This window comes from Nyctereutes procyonoides, unplaced genomic scaffold (genome assembly GCF_905146905.1).
Source record: "Nyctereutes procyonoides isolate TBG_1078 unplaced genomic scaffold, NYPRO_anot_genome, whole genome shotgun sequence".
In the NCBI taxonomy this organism is placed as follows: Eukaryota; Metazoa; Chordata; class Mammalia; order Carnivora; family Canidae; genus Nyctereutes; species Nyctereutes procyonoides.
The window spans coordinates 14,899,821-14,917,460 of NW_026575142.1; the positions used below are offsets into that span (position 1 = coordinate 14,899,821).

General features: G+C 36.0%; 2 protein-coding genes and 1 pseudogene across 2 annotated transcripts in view; 2 read left to right on the plus strand and 1 right to left on the minus strand.

Annotated features, from left to right (window-relative positions):
• SLC25A12 (solute carrier family 25 member 12) overlaps window positions 1-17,640 on the plus strand; it is a 195,311-nt gene that overhangs the window by 56,257 nt on the left and 121,414 nt on the right. The window lies entirely within an intron of this gene.
• Window positions 1-17,640, minus strand: part of HAT1 (histone acetyltransferase 1) — a 61,438-nt gene that overhangs the window by 43,139 nt on the left and 659 nt on the right. Inside the window, exons 2-3 of the mRNA XM_055307974.1 lie at window positions 15,915-16,019; window positions 626-701 (exon numbers count right to left, since the gene is read on the minus strand). Of these exons, the coding sequence (XP_055163949.1) occupies window positions 626-701; window positions 15,915-16,019 (181 nt within the window). The remainder of the gene's footprint in view (window positions 1-625; window positions 702-15,914; window positions 16,020-17,640) is intronic.
• On the plus strand, window positions 12,251-12,504 carry LOC129498573 (ATP synthase membrane subunit K, mitochondrial-like; annotated as a pseudogene).

A 17,640-nucleotide genomic window follows, 5' to 3' on the forward strand; every position in this document is an offset into this window, starting at 1 on the left:
TCATAGAGCACTATTTTTGTAACTTTCTGCAAATATGAAGTTTTTTTCAAAATCAAGTTTTAAAAAAATAGTAACCAATTATTCTAATAGTGTAATAAAGCTATAAAAAATTAAGGAATCGTGCTGAATATCCCAAGATGTATCTTTAACATTGCTTTTAAAAATAAGTTTCTCTTAATTACTTATTTGTCACAGAACAACTTGAGCTTTCTAGCTTCCAGAGAGTATAGTATATCCTGTACTAAGAGCAGTATAGCAAAGCAGCAAGAAGAAAAAAGTAATAGTTATGTCTATGAGCTTCATAGTCAGATTGCCTGAACCTCAACCTTGGTCATTCACATGTCCTTAAAAGCAACCATTCAATTCCACCAATATGCAATGTAATAAACGATAATACTATTGCAAGACAGCTGTGAAAATTAAATGAGATAATGCATCTATAGCACTTTGTGATAGGTATTATACAGTAAATTGGTGTCTCAATGTCACAAATGCCATTTTAATATATATTTTAAAATAAATTACACAAAAAAACAGCAAAGAAAATGGTCTGATTTCTAGATCTTAAAAGAAAAAATTGCTTATTTTTTTTTTTTGGCGACATTAATTTGGCAAAGTTACTTACTCATCCCCAAAGAGTTGATGGGTATATTCAGGAAAGAAAGTTCTAATGTCATTCTCAAGATCTTCAGGAAAACGAACTGTTTAAAAGAATAAAAAATATAGACATATTAAAGATACTAAATTAAAGATATTAAAGGTGACAGGTATTTCCATTTCAAGAATTTCACTATAACTAGGACACAGCCAACATTTTTTTTTTTTACTTAAAATGTACTTTTCCATTATCTGATTTACACTGGATTCTATGAGACAAATGAACAATGAAAAGTAGAATATCATTTGGAGTGCTTCAGCGTCAAAACCCAACTGATTCTAAGAATTAGAAAATGACACAGGCATATGATTTAGTTTTTTTCTTCTTTATGTTTAGATGCAATGCAAAAAGAAAACAAAAACAAATACCCTCTGAAATAAGAAAAGCTACAGCATCAAAAAAAAAAAAAAAAAAAAAGACCACCACAGAAAACATTCTGAGAACAAGAGTAATCTGAGTTTTGAGGAGGCCTTTATCATTAAACCATTCTTTATCAGTGCAAGATGATATTCATGCTGTTCCCAGGTTTTGGGGTGGGTTAGTTTTGCTATTAAAAGTAATGCTCAAAAAAAAAAAAAAAAGTAATGCTCTTACAAGTATATACAGGATAAATTCCTGGAAGTAGAAACGCTGAGTAGAAGTCCTTAAGGGCCCTCTGAAAATATTTTAACAATTTATATACCCACTAGCAGCTACTTAAACTCCTTTGCTCCCCATATTGAGAATATTCTGTACTCTCAACTTTAATTTCTACCAATTTAAGATGGAAATGAGTACCCTGTTCTTTTATTTGCATTTATTGCGAGTCCTGACATTATTGGACATTTTCCCAATATAATTTATCTTACGCAGAAAAAAACCTTACTCTCCTCCCCCCAAAATCCTTAAATTGAAGAGTGAAAAGTTGTAGATGAAAAATTTCTAACACTGTCCTCCTAGAACAGGTCATTCACAGAGTGCCAAAATATCATCCAGGACATTAATGATTTACAGAAGATATCTTTCACTGTAGAAATCTGGCAGTTAGCACCTTTCCAAGTAGTCTAACTTAAAATCACTCACTATAGGATAGAGCAACATTGTACATCTCTTGGTTCATTGCAATATAACATATACAGCATCATCTATGAAACATTTTACCAAAAATGTTTATCCTAGATTTAATCCAGCTTTAAATCTTTCAGTTTACAAGAAGTATAGAGGACAGGGTAACAAGTTAAATATTACCAAAAGAAAACAGACAAATCTAGATTTGTCTATTAATTCTACACAAAAACTTTACTCTTCCAATAACATCAATGATATGGGGGGAAGTTCCACATTTGGGGGAAGGATTATTCTGGATTAAAAGAGATTAAAGTAATATCACAGCCAAACATGATGCATGATCCCTGATTGACTTCTGGTTTAAATAACTTTTGGGGGGCATCCCTGGGTGGCTCAGCGGTTTAGCATCTGCCTTTGGCTCACGGCGTGATCCTGGAGTCCTGGGATCAAGTCCCACATCGGGCTGGGCTCCCTGTGAGGAGCCTGCTCCTTCCTCTGCCTGTGTCTCCGCCTCAGTCTCTCATGAATTAATAAATAAAATCATAAATATAAACAAATAAATACTACTGAAGACTTTTTTTAAAAAGATTTTATTTATTTATTTATATGAGAGAGAGAGAGAGAGAGAGAGAGGCGCAGAGACACAGGCAGAGGGAGAAGCAGGCTCCATGCAGGGAGCCCAACGCAGGACTCGATTCTGGGACTCCAGGATCACAGACTGGGCTGAAGGCAGGCGCTAAACCACTGAGCCACCCAGGGATCCTCCAAAAAACTACTGAAGATGTTATTTTTTTTTAACTGAAGACTTTAAAGGACAATCAGGGAAACCAGAAAATTACAAGATAGCAAAGAATTACCATTAATTTTCATAGGTGTGAAAATGAAATTATGCTTATATATGTGAATATTCATATATTAGGACTGTTATAATGTTCAGAAATCTACTTTGGGGTGTCTGGGTGATGCAGGTTAAGCATCCAACTCTTGGTTTCAGCTTGGGTTGTGATCTCAGGGTCATAAAATCAAACCCTGAGATGGGCTCCGAGCGCAGCACACAGCCTGCTTGGGACTTTCTCTCTCTTTCGCCCTCCTCCCAGAGTGTGTGTATGCATGCTCTTTCTCTCTCTAAAATAAATAAATCTTAAAAAAGGAAATCTACTTTCAAGTAATTCAGTAAAAGTACATATTAAAGCAAATACGATAAAATGTTAATTGTTGAATTTAGGTATTTGATATATAGGTAAGTATTGTTCTATTCTTTCCACTTTTCTTTTGTGTTTGCAAATTTTCATAATGAAAACTGAAATTTAAAAAAAGCCCTGGGCAAATAAAGCAAAATGTTAAGACGTGAAAAAACTAAGTGATGGGATCATGATATTCATTAGTTTGCTCTATATTTTTTGCATGTCTGTAATATTACAGAATTTTAAAAATTCAGTATGTCTAGACTCTTAATCCAAAAAAATTTCCACTACTGCATCTCTAATTTTAAAAATGTTTTGAAGTCTCTAGAAATTATTAAAAATTAATTTCAAACTACTGCTTCTAATATAATATACAGCACTTTTGGTAGTGATGAGACACAGAAAAAGAAATGTAACAAATATCAAAAATATAGGTATGATAACTATTTCTATAATTTGGATTGGCCTTTTTCCAATAGACCTGTCATCTAAACTATTTTACTATTTCAGCATGAAATTTAGTTAACAGGTAATACAAACTAAAAGAAAGAGAAAGCAAAGCTTTGAGTCTTTTAGTTGAAGTAAAAATCAAATAGCTTAAGGCAAATACATAGTTTAATATTTATTGTTTGGATCTGATTAGATTTGGGTGAAAGAATCCAAGAGAAACTCTTTTTAAAGTCAATGCTATGCACTTTACAAAGGATTCTTTTAATATTGAATAAATGAAGTTTTTAGTCATTATATTACATGAAAACTGCTCACTGTACTACATTCAGCCACACCGAGATTCCAAAAAAGTTGTTTCCAAATTCCTGGGATTACACACTGAGAAGATATCTAAAGTTATACTTTATAGAGATTAGACTAAAAGTTATCTCCTCAAAAAAGGTCTTTAAGGTAAAAAGTCCTAAGCATAAACAAAAGGAACGAACAATTAGTGCTAGGAGGTTAGTCTTTCTAAGAGAAAAGAAACAAAGATGAATTTTCTATTCTTATTTAAAGAAAAAACCCTCAGGGGTGCCTGGCTGGATCAGTGGGGAGAGCACATGACTTTTAATCTGGGGGTCATGAGTTCAAGCCCCATATTAGGTACAGAGCTTACTTAAAAAAAAAAACCAAAAACAAAACAGGAACAAAAAAGCCTCAATACTTACACAAGTGTAGTAATAACTATAAAAGAAATGACACTAGGTCTCTGTATTTGTCTATTCCAGACATTTCGCATAAGTGGAATCATACAATATGTGCCTTTTATGTCTGGCTCCCTTTCTCTTCCTCCCTCCCTCCCTCTCCCCTTTTTTCTCTTTCTTTTAAGTAGCTCCACACCCAGCATACAGCCAACACAGAGCCATGGGGCTTGAACTCAGGACCCTGAGCTCAAGACCTGAGCTTAGATCAAGAGTCAGACACTTAGGGGCACCTCGATGGCTCAGTGGTTGAGTGTGTGCCTTTGGCTCAGGTTGTGATCCTGTGATTCTGGATACAGCCCTGCATCAGGCTCCCTGTAGGAAGTCTGCTTCTCCCTCTGCCTATGTCTCTGCCTCTCTGGGTCTCTCATGAATAAATAAATAAAATCTTAAAAAAAAAAAAAAAAAGAAAGAAAGAAAGAAAGAAAGAAAGAAAGAAAGAAAGAAAGAAAGAAAGAAAGAAAGAAAGAAAGAAAAAAAAGAGACACTTAACCAAGCCATCCAGGTGCACCATGTCTGGCTTTTTTCACTTCATATGTTCTAGAGGTTCATCCATGTTATAGTATGTACCACCAGTTCATTCCTTTTTGTGGCTGAATAATACTCTGCTATATGGATATACCATATTTTGTTTATTCAGTCATCAGTTAATAGACATTTGGGATGTTTCCATTTTGGGGTTTTTATGAATAATGCTCCTACGAACGTTCCTGAACAAGTTTTTGTATGAACAATGTGGTATGCAACACAGGACATATTCATAAGAAGCAGTCACACAATGTTATTAACCATACTATTAGTTGTCACTTGAACATTTACAGTGTATCAGGCAATTTGCTAAGGATTTTATAAACATTGTACTGAATCCCCACAAGTGTTTTAGAAAGTTAGGTATTATTATTATTACCTCCATTTTTTAGATGAAAAATGCAAAAGACTAAGTTGGCTGGTGGGCTTATGGCTGAATCAATCTGACATATATACATGAGAACACGTACAAAGTGTGAACTCTCCTGGATATCACAAATATGAAATATTTTTAAGTCTTTACAATGCAGTTATGTCAGTAAAGCAAGAGAGCAAGGGACCAACCCCAAAATCAACCAATTTTAGAATGAGTAAATAAATTACATAAATGAAATTTTAATATAAACATTAAACATAATACTATTGAGAAATACCTGGTGACAGAAAAGTGTTGACAATACATTTAAGTAAACAGAACATGACACTGTTACCTCAATTTTATGAAAGCTATAACATAAATTAATATATAATTTTTAAAAAACTAAAGACGGAAATATCCCAAATTATAGTACATAAGTACTGTAGTTATTCTGAGTGATGAAATAATGGGTAATTTTTATTTCTTATATTCTTATACTCCCAAAATTCCTGCAAAATATTTAGCATTCCAACAGAGGAATATACAATATAAAAAACTATAATAATTTAAAATAAGCACTAAATTTTTTCTTTTCAGGAAAATCTGTCACTCAAATTTTTGGAGAAAAATGGAAGATCAGGGCCTAGAATATTAAAGGCACCTTATTACCAACACAGATCAATCTTCTATTTGACTATAAATCCTATTGTTTCCACTCCTATTTATAGTTCCTATGTTTCCTAGTTATCAGGATCACTTCAGTAATTTCAGGAAGGACAAAATGCATAAAAGATATAGTCTACACTGTATGTTAACTAACTGGAATTTAAATAAAGACTTGAAGAAAAAAAAGATACATTCTCCATGTCTTAATAGCCCAAAGCCCAATAATTAAGAAATCACTAAGGCACATTAGTTTTAAAGTTTAATAAACCTTAAGCATTTAACATAGGAACAGTCCATCGACAGGTGCTCATAATGCAGATATAAATGGATTCCAGTTCTCAAGCAGCTTCAGAGATGCTGCTACATATTTCCCATAATATCTAATTGTGCTCTGGACTATAAGTTTATTCATACTCCTGTGTTCTTTTAAAGATTTATCTGTTTATTTTAGAGAGAGCATATGTGCATGGGTAGGAGGGGCAGAAGGAGAGGGAGAAAGAATCCCAAGTGGACTCTGCACTGAGTATGGAACCCCCCTCGTAGGGCTGAATCCTAGGACCATGAAATCACAACCTGAGCCAGAGTCAGACGCTCAACCAACTGCGCCACCCAGGCGCCCCTTACTCGTGTCCTTTAAACAACTGAAATCTTAGTGTTTTGACCAATATATACTTTCCTTACCAATGTTAAACTGCAAAATAAGTGTAATTATATTATTTTAAAATGCAGCAGTGAAGGCAGGGCCCAGTATGTCCCTAACAACATTCCCATCAGCTCCACCAGCCTGCAACATTAGTCTTAACATTACAATATACCTTAGAAACCATCATAATTAATTCCATCATATTCTTTATTCCAGCAAATTTTAGTCCAATTCCTAGATTACCCCTTTTTACCTGGATTCTCATCCCTGTAGAGTAGCATAAAACTACTAATCTAATGCCAATTCCCACTCCAATCCAACTACCTGTGATTACTATAAAACTCATGAATCAATTATCACCAAAATTCTCCATATCCCAAACTTCTTCCTTGAATCTTCTATATCTTCTCACCCTAATAGTTTGTAGACAATCTGGCTCTCCCCCAAGACACTGCTTCTATTACAGCCCTCTCAAGTAGTGGCTGCTTTTTCTTTATAACTGCTGGGATGAACTGTTCTAACTCCTTACTCCTGGTTTCAGATGAAGGTCCTTCTCTTCATATGTTAAGAACAATCAGCTTTGATGCTAATGCCCAATCTTTCCCTCATTCTTTGAGGAACATAGTTTTTGGCTTACTGTCCCTCTTTCCAACATTACTGACTTAAATCTTGGAGATTTAAAAACTCATGAAAATTACTAACTCAGTCTCTCAGTTTCTTGATTCCTTCTCCAAGAATCTTTTACTGTAACTTATTCCCATGACATGCCCTACCTCTTACCAATCATTATCAATAATTATACCCTTTAAATTTCCATGTCAAACACTGTACAATCTTACCACTACCTCTTCCCAGCTCACTCTCTGTGATACCCTAATTCTAACAATTCTTCAACCTCCACCAGGGCTTTCAATGTATTGATTAGAACACAATTTTTGCTGTCCCTCCCCTCCTTTGTATCCTCAATTTCTTCCCTCTCCATGTAGAAAATCACTCCCTCATAAACATCCTCAACTCCTTTGTTCCAATCTTTGTTATGCCAGCCTAAAACCCCACTCTAGTTATAAATCTGATTATATGCCCACTTTTTGCTATACCCTTGCATCTGCATATGGCTCACCTTGACTTTACATTCATGAGTACTAAACTTGAAGTAGACCTTTAGTGCTACCTGACAATTATACTATAGTTCTCAAGTCTACTCACTCCTCTTGCTTGACAAGATGACTATTTCCTCAAACCCTCCAACATCTTCTAGAATCGCATCCTCACCTGGTAACTTCGCTTCTTGTTTCACTTAGGAAATAAGCATTCACAAGAGAATCTGCACAGACTGGCACTCTATACCTTCCAATTTACTGTAGCCACTACTCCCATAGAATAAATATGTCTTTCCTTTGTTAAACTGGCAGAGAGAAATTCTCCATGTCCCACCTAAGGCTAATCTCTCCACTGATATTCTTAAGAATATTCTCCCAGATTTTTCAAAGATATCACTCTACAAATACTCCCCATTCTTTTCCTGTATCATTTGTCCCTTCTCTGATAGATCACAGGCATCAGCATAAAAACATGCTGTTATTTCTCCCATGCTTAAGAACTCTTGTTGCAATATTCCTATATGAAAAAGTAGTCTTCAATATAATGCAAGATGAAGAGTAAAAGCTGGACAGAGATAAAGATATCCCTTTATTACCAGAGATAAAGGAACATTTGTCTACATCTGTATGAGCCTAATACTAGGCCTTCAAAATATATGAAGCATAACTATACTTCACTTTAAAAAAAAAAAAGAAAAAAAAACATAAAGCAAAAGCTGACAACTGAAGAAACAGACAAATCCACAATTATAGTTGGAGATTTCAACAGACCTCTCAACTGTTCTGACAGAATAAGTAATTAAAAATCAGCAAAAATATACAAGACTTGAATAACACTATTAAGCCAATTGACATTTATAGAACCCTATATAAAACTGCAGAATATAAATTATTTTCCAACATTCTGACAAAAAAGTTAGATAAAATGGACAATTTCCTTAAAAGACAAAAATTACCAAAACTGACACAAGAAACACCAAATCAGAATAGTATTCAACCTAATAGATTTGTAATTAAAAACCTTCTAACAAAGAAAACTAGACACACAAAGCTTCACTGATAAATTTTACCAAACATTTAAAGAAGAAATAGTATTAATTTTTTGCAAACTCATTTTAGAAAATGGAAAACAGTTCCCTATTCATTTTATAAGGCTAGCAAAACCCTGATACCAAAATTAAACTAAGACACACAAAAGAGATTACATTAAATCTGTAATGAATGTAGGGAGGGACACCTGGGTGGGTCAGCCGTTGAACGTCTGTCTGCCTTTGGCTCAGGGCATGATCCCCAAGATACGGGATCAAGTCCCACATCGGGCTGCTTGCATGGAGCCTGCTTCTCCCTCTGCCTACGTCTCTGCCTCTCTCTGTGTCTATCATGAATAAATAAGTAAAATCTAAAAAAAAAAAAAAAAAGAAAAAGAATGTAGGGAGAGTTATCTTAGTAACATTGAGCCCTTCAATTTAAAATTCAATCAAAACTGATTTCATTGAATTTTACAAACACCTAACACCAAACATTCATGAGGATGTGGAATAACCAGAATTATAATACATTGTTGGTGTGAGTATAAATGTACTTGGGAAATCAGTCTGGCAAGTATCTCATAAAGCTAAACATAAAACCACCCTATGACCTAGCAAATTTCTAGCAAATCCACTGCTACAAATTTATCCAAAATAAAACCATATGTCCACAAAAAGACTTGTATAAGAACATTCTTAGCAGACTTATTTATAATAGCCAAAAACCAAAATGTCTAATAACTGATGAATAGTGATATATCCAACAATAGAATAGAATAATATTCAGCAATAAATAGGAATGAACCCGATACCTGCAATAAGATGCACCTTGAAACATCCTGAATGAACAAAACCAGTCATAGTGTACGCATGCATAATTACATTTAAATAAGGTTCTAAAACAGACAAAACTAATTTTGGTGAAAAAAATCAGGACAGTAACATCTTGCAGGGAGCAGGGACTGAAAGGAAAGAAGCAGGGGCACTGGGGTGACACAGTCAGAATTTGACTCTTGGTTTGGGTTCAGGTTGTGATCTCAGGGTTGTGAGATCAAGCTCAGTATCAGGCTCTGAGCTCAGCTCAACTACATCTGCTTGAGAGTCCCTCTTCGTCTCCCTCTGTTCCTCCCACTTACCTGTGCATGCTATCTCTTTCTAAAATAAATAAATGAATCTTTGTGAAAGGGAGGGAACAAAGTTCTATCAACTGAGAAGGCCCACTCTCATTAATGTTAGAACACTAACAGCAGTGAGTTCACCTGCTCACCTAGCAGATCTTGGCTTCAAAATGCCATTTTCCTCTTAAAACAAAAAACAAAAATAAAAGCAGGGCTCCTTGGAAAGACGACTGATTCCACAGCTGTGGCAGAGATAACACATGGGTCTGGAATGTCCTGTTCCAGAAAGTAATCAAAAGATGAAGTAATCAAATAAAGGAGGAGGACATATAAAAAAAAACACAGAAGCCAGTATGAACTGGGCTCCTACTGGCCAAATCAGGTACACTGGAAAGACCAAAATAAATGATACCTAACAGATTATAATCCACTAAATAAAATAGGAACTAAGTAAGTGAAAGAGTTGGAAGTTTGAGGAAAAACTGACAGGGGCTATGAGATCCGCACATCACTCCTGTGATACCCCTACCAAAGATCTGTAACTTGAAATAACTCTGAGCAAACATCAGATAAACCCAGAATAAGGGACATTCTACAAAGTAACTGGTCTGCAATCAGTTCAAAGGTGTCAAGGTCATGAAAGTCAAGAAGAGACTGACAACTGTTCCAGTCTGAAGGGGCCAAAAGAAACAGGCAACCAAATGTAAGCTGTGATCCTAATCAAATGAGATCCCTTTGCTCTAAAGGGCATGTGGGGACAAGTGGGGCAACTTAGGGGCAACTTAGAGGCTGAGAATTAAATGGTGATAATGTATTGATATTAGCTTTCTAATTTTGATGATTATATTCTGGCTATGGATAATAATGCTCTGTTCACAGTAAATACACAAAGAGTATGTGGTGATGGTTCATCAAGTCAGCAATTTCTTCTCAAATAGTTTAAGGATAAAAGGCCTGCCTGCCTTTGGCCCATGGCATGTTCCTGGAGTTCCAGGATCAAGTCCCACATCGGGCTCCCTGCATGGAGCCTGTTTCTCCCTCTGCCTGTGTCTCTGCCTCTCTCTCTCTGTTTCTCATGAATAAATAAAATATTTAATAAAAAAAAGAAAAATCATCAAATCACTAAATCCCCAGAGTCCTTATGTTACAAGAACTACCAGCAACATTTGACATAGTTGATTACTTCCTCCTCCTTCAAACACTTTTATTATTTGGCTTCTAGACATTTCATCCTCCCAAGCTACCCTTCTGTCACAATGGCTTCCTTAATATTCCTTGAATACATCCAGTACATTCTGCACCTGCCATTCTTTCGTGTGTTAACACTCCCCCTTGAGATATCTACAGTGCTCACAAATTCATTTCTTTTATTATCCACTCAAATGTCACTTTAGCAGTAGGATCTAATCACCCTGTATTTTCTCTATAACACAAATCACTATTTTTCATGTATTTCTGTCTGTTTTTCATAACCAGAATGTAAGCTCCATGAAGACAATTACTATCTGCATACTGCTGTATCTCCAACGCCAGAGAAATGCCTCCTGCCACATAAGTATAGCTAAGTTAAGTATTTGGCAAACAGTGAATGAAATAAATATAAAATATAAAGAGTCTCTCAGCAGAACAAACAATATGCTGTATTTTAAAACAGGTTATACGGCTTTTTTTTTTTTAAGATTTTATTTATTCATTCATGAGACAGAGTAATAGAGAGACAGAGACACAGGCAGAGGGAGAAGCAGGCTCCATGCAGGGAGCCTGACGTGGGACTCGATCCCGGGTCTCCAGAATTACACCCTGGGCTAAAGGCGGTGCTAAACTGCTGAGCCACCCGAGCTGCCCGGTTATACGGCTTTTTAGGAGAATTTAAACCGTACAGTGGAGAGTGTGGGGTCAGGGAAAACAAAACACATGTTACATAGGTAGAGACAGGAGTGAGAAAGTACAAGAACAGAAAAATTAGATAACAAAAGCAATAAATAATAAAGGAAATAAAATTGGTAGGTAAAAAAAGTATATAATCAAATCCAAGTATGTGCGCTCTGCAAAAGACACACCCAAAAGGGAAGACAGGTTAAAAGTAAATGGAAGGGTCAAAAATGTATCATGCAAACCACAAAACTTGGAATGAAATCTAAATTGTATTAAGGCAGAAAAACATCCCAACATTAAATGGTATAAGAAGGTCTCTCCATGATTAAGGTGAATTCTTTCAAGACGTTACCATTAGATAAGTCTAATGCTTTTAAAACTGGTGAGGGGGCAGCCCTGGTGGCACAGCGGTTTGGTGCCGCCTGCAGCCTGGGGTGTGATCCTGGAGACCCGGGATCGAGTCCCACATCGGGCTTCCTGCGTGGGGCCTGCTTCTCCCTCTGCCTGTGTCTCTGCCTCTCTCTCGCGCTCTCTGAATGAATAAATCTTTAAAAATAAATAAATAAATAGATAGATAGATAGATAGATAAATAAATAATAAGTAAATCAAACAAACTGGTGAGGCATTAAAGCCCTAGTCAAGTAGGAAGGTCAAGAAACATAGTCACAAAGAATACAAAAGTTGACCTTCCACCTCCCCCCCCACCAAAGTAAGCGCAAAGGAGAAAAACACAAATCAATCTCATCTATAAATGGTAATATAAAAATATTTAAATACAAGTCTTCATGGCAGGTTAGCTGCATACGTTGAAGGACACAACCACTGGAATTGCTACCTTTTGCAAGATTGAAATCATGGCAGGTCCAGAAACTGATACCCAATTCCATTTCACTGGCATCAAAAAATATTTCAACTCATACACTCACAGGTAGAATGAATTGTGTATTGGCCACATATTGGAGGCATTGCTTTGATGATTTTATACTTCAAATTAAGGTCTAAAAAAACACCAGCTGTGAAAGCAACATAAATGGACTTTAACTTGGACCTCATCTGTTAAGTTCCCATGCTCGGAGAAGCTAATGTCAACTCATCATGTGATACTCAATTTGTACAATAAATTATGAACCTGGAAAAAAATAAAAAAATAAATAAAACAAAAATAAATACAAGTCTTCATGAATTCGTTAAAATATCTCAAGATACTCAGTTTAGAAATGCAAGAGTAAGAGTGGGTCAATATATAAAGGTATAATAAAATCTATCATGCTAATTAAATATTATGTATTATAAACATTGTGTATTATAAACATTGTGTATATTATTTCCATTGAAACCAAAATGGCACTTGATAAACTTTAATATGCACGTTTGAATAAAAACTCTTTGCAAAACAAACTATTCTTCAAAGTAGTAAGCAAGGATCATGTTTAGTGGAGAAATACTAGAACCATTCTCATTAAATTAAGGAACAGGGATGACCGTAATCATTTTTTTTTTAAGATTTTATTTATTTATTCATGAAAGACACAGAGAGAGAGCAAGGCAGAGACACAGGCAGAGGGAGAAGCAGGCTCCATGCAGGGAGCCCGATGTGGGACTCGATCTGGTGACTCCAGGATCACGCCCCGGGCCAAAGACAGGCGCTAAACCCTGAGCCACCCCAGCTGCCCTCATTTTTTAACACTGTTCTGAAAGTGTTAGCCAATGCAGTTTGAAAGAGAATGGGGGGGCGCCTTCGTGGCTCAGTCGGTTGAGTGTCCAAGTCCTGATCTCAGCTCCAGTCTTAATCTCAGGGTTTTGAGTTTAAGCCCATGTTGGGCTCCATGCTGGGTGTGAAGCCTACTTTAAAAAAAGAGAAGGAGGGTAGCCCAAGTGGCTCAGCAGTTTAGCACCGCCTTCAGCCCAGGGCCTGATCCTGGAGACCCTGGATCGAGTCCCACATCAGGCTCCCTGCATGGAGACTGCTTCTCCGCCTCTTTCTCTCTCTCTGTGTATCTCATGAATAAATAAATAAAATCATAAAAAAAAAAAAAGAGAGAGAGGACACCTGGGTGGCTCAGAGGTTGAGTGTCTGCCTTCACCTCAGGGCATGATCCTGGAGTCCTGGAATCAAGTCCCACATTGGGCTCCCTGCATGGAGCCTGCTTCTCCCTCTGCCTGTGTCTCTGCCTCTCTCTATGTGTGTCTCTCATGAATAAATAAATAAAATCTTTAAAAAAAAAGAGAGAGAGCACATGCAAAGAACGTACCTATTAAAAACAAAATGAATTTATGAAAATGATCCAGATAATATGGTTGTAGGCCTGAAAAACACTCAGCTGAAGCCACTTTCCACAAAGTAAGAGAATCTAGAAAATTACCAAGTTTTAAAATACATTAAAAAAAAACCAAAAAGATAATCCAATTAAAAAATAGGCAAAGGATTTGAATAGATACTTCTACAAAGAAGATATACAAATGGCCAATATGCACATGAAAAGATGCTCAAGATCATTAGTCATTAGGGCAATGCAAATCAAAATCACAATAAGATATCATTTTACGTCTACTAGGATGGCTATAATAAAAAAAACAGAAAATAACAAGCACTGACAATGATGACAATGATATGGTGAAACTGGAACCTCGTACATTGTTAGTGGGACTATAAAACTGCAGATACTACGTAAAATAATTTGGCAGTTCCTCAAAGTTAAACACAGAATTTACACTCAGTAATTCTATTCCTAGCTATATACTAAAATAATTGAAAACAGGAACTCAGATACTCATATACTGATGTCCATAGTAGCATTACTTACAAAATCCAAAAGGCAGAAAAGATCCCAAAGTCCATCAACAGATGAATAAACAAAATGTAGTATAAAAACACAATGGATTATTCAGCCACGAATAGGAATGAAGTCCTGATATATGCCACAACATGAAATATTTGCTAAGTGAAATAAATCTCTCATGAATAAATCTTTAAAAAAGTTCTAAAAGTCAACCTGTTCCTGCACTTTACTTGTACTTAATCACACATTTAATCTTTACAACCACTATAAAAATACTATTAACTTTATTATAAGATAAGGAAACTTAGCCATGGAATGCCATGGGACCAGAATTCATGAACAGGCAATTATTTTTTTAAATAGTTTTATTAAGGGGTGCCTGGGTGGTTCAGTCAGTTAAGAGTCTATCTGTGGCTTAGGTTATGATCCTGGGATCCTCAGATCGAGTCCCACATTGAGCTCCCTGATCATCGGGGAGTCAGCTTCTCCCTCCCCCTCTCTCCACAGCTTTTGCTCTCCCTCTTTCAAGTAAATAAGTAAAATCTTTTTCTAAAAAAAGCTTTACCTGAGGTATAGTTTACATACCACAAAACTTGTTTTAAGCATATAATTTAGTAATTTTCAGTAAATTTAGAATTGTGTGACCACGGCCAAAATCTAATTTTAAAACACTGCCATGAGGCAGCCTGGGTGGCTCAGCAGCTTAGCGCCACCTTCAGGCCAGGGCATAACCCTGGAGACCCGGGATTGAGTCCCACATCAGGCTCCCTGCGTGGAGCCTGCTTCTCTCTCTGCCTGTGTCTCTGCCTCTCTCTCTCTCTCTATCATGAATAAATAAAATCTTAAAAAAAAAAAAAAAGAATGTTACTATTAAGAAAAAAAAAAACCCACTGCCATTGTCCCCAAAAGAAATCTTATGCCCATGTGCAGTTATTCTCTGTTCTCAGAGTCAGCCCCAGGCAACTACCATTCTACCAACTACCAACTACCATTCTCTGGATGTGCTTTTTCCAAACATTTCATAAAAACAGAATCACACTGTATGGGGCGGGGGGTTCTATATGATTTCACTTAAGAGTATTTTTAAGTTCATCCGTATTGTAGCATGTATCAGATCTTCAGTCCTCCTTTTTATTGTCAAGTAGTATTCCATCTATTCCATCGTATAGATATATCATACTTTGTTTATTCTATTACCAGTTGATGGAGATCTGAGTTGTTTCCATTTGGGGGCTACTATAAATAATGCTGCTATGAATATTCATGTCCTAGTTTCTGTATGGACATATGTTTTCATTTTTCTTGAGAAGATACCTAGGAGTAGAACTGTTGGATCATATAATGCATTTAAATTTTTAAGAACCTGCCAACCTGTTTTCCAAAGTATTTGCATCATTTTACATTCCGATCAGCAACATTGTTTTTCACATTCTCACCAACACAACTGCCTACTATTTTTATAAGCAAAAATGAAAGGTAAATAGCTTCAAAAGCCTGAGAATGCCTACGCTTATCATTTTTTGCCACGCTGTCCTTCCTAGATGTAAACTCTGCCACCTCTTAAACATCTACCCACTCCATGACATAATGGACTGAATAAAATCTGAATGTGTTCAATACATGCAGAAAACTACACATTTACATGAACTGCTCTTACATAAAATTCTACCTCAAATTTTAAAAAAAGATTATATATGAACACACAGTACAGAATACCACTTAAAAATAGCATACATACCTAATTTTAGTTCAATTGCTGTGTTGGTGTTACATTTGTACTCCGCCAGCTTCTTCTCCACTGCACTCTTGTACTCAACCAAAAATTTCTCCATAGCACCAAATCCTAAGGAAAAGTTTTCAGAAGGTCTTGTTGGAAATGGTTTGAATAGTCAAACCCACAGAGAGGGTTCTTATTAGGAGTGGAATAATAGGAAAAAATTTTAAATGCTAATAGACCATAAAAGCACAGGTCATTCTCCATATATTCCTAAATAAATGTATTGAGTAGGACTGCCTCATTATACAACAGGAAAAACATCATTTTTGCCAGAGGTGTATGAACGAGGCTTGCTTTACGTAAATTAGTAAATCCAAAAAGTAACATGACTACTGACATTTCTTTATATTTAATACTAACATATATTATCTGCTAGGATCTATACCTAAGCAGCTTTTTAAAAATATAAAAAGAGTACCACTGCTCACCCAAGACCTAAGATGAGAATATCCTTTGATAATTACAATAGCATTTTATCTCTAATACTTGAAAACTTCTACCCAGAGTATTTTAGATCAACTGTTAAAAAACCATCAATTGATAATGCATAGATTATCTCAGGAAGGACACACAAGAAACTGGTAACCATGGTTATCTCTAGGATAAGAGAGAAGGAATGAGGACAGGGTTAGGAAAGAAAATTTTCAGTGCATTAAACAAATGTTTTTTTAACCATAGGTGTACAAAGTCATAAACTACGCGCTACTGGAAACCAAATGGTTTTACTAGAACGTAGCTAACCATCAATATATGCAACAAGTAATTAAAAATGGAAGCAATCATTATTCAGATAAACTTTCAAGCAAAGATGACAATAAACCTCCGGACAAAATGAACAAAAAAAAATTTGTAAAAATTCAGGAAAAAGGAAATCATGTGCAGAATCAAACACGCCATGAACTTTAACAAGTGGTTAAAACACACATAAACAGAAAATAGGGAACATCTGAGGCAGTCTAAGATGAAGTCTGTTGTCAGAATTCCTGGAATCGCATCCAGCCTTCGCCACTTAACTTACTGGGATCTGTGAACTAGAACTAGAGCACATTGCTTGACTCCACTGACCCTAATCCATTAAACTGGGATAACAGAACCCACTTCAAGGAGTTATATATAAGCCACAAAACTGGACTTGTTTGAAATCATACATTGGCTTAAATCCCCACAGATCTATTAGATACTATATCCGCCCCATTTCATATTAAAACACTCAGGCTTCGGGAGAGGTTTACTTGCTTAAGTGCACCCAACTATTAAGTGGTGAAGCACAGGTTCAAATTTAGGGGTTAGTCTTACTACGTGCACACCACACAAAATACATATGCCCCCCTCTTTTACAGCGCCAGTGCACCCCCAAGATCCCAGAGTCACTCTCTGGTAGAAAAAAATCCTTCTTTAAATATCTGTAGAGCTCACGTGGTAGTAGCCTGTCTATCCAGCACATCTGTGAAACTGTAGTAAGACTACTAGGAAGGCACTGGGGGGGGGGAGGGGGGGAGTACAAACTGTCCATCACTCCAAAAGATATGTAACTGGGGGGGGGAGTATACACTCACACCAAAACAGTCTTAATAGTAATGATTAGTATTAAACGCTGTAAACTAAAGAGACTTTAAAAAAATAAAAATTAAAAAAAAGAAGAGAATTGAACGTGAAAATCACAGCATAAAATACTAAGAGAAGTTTA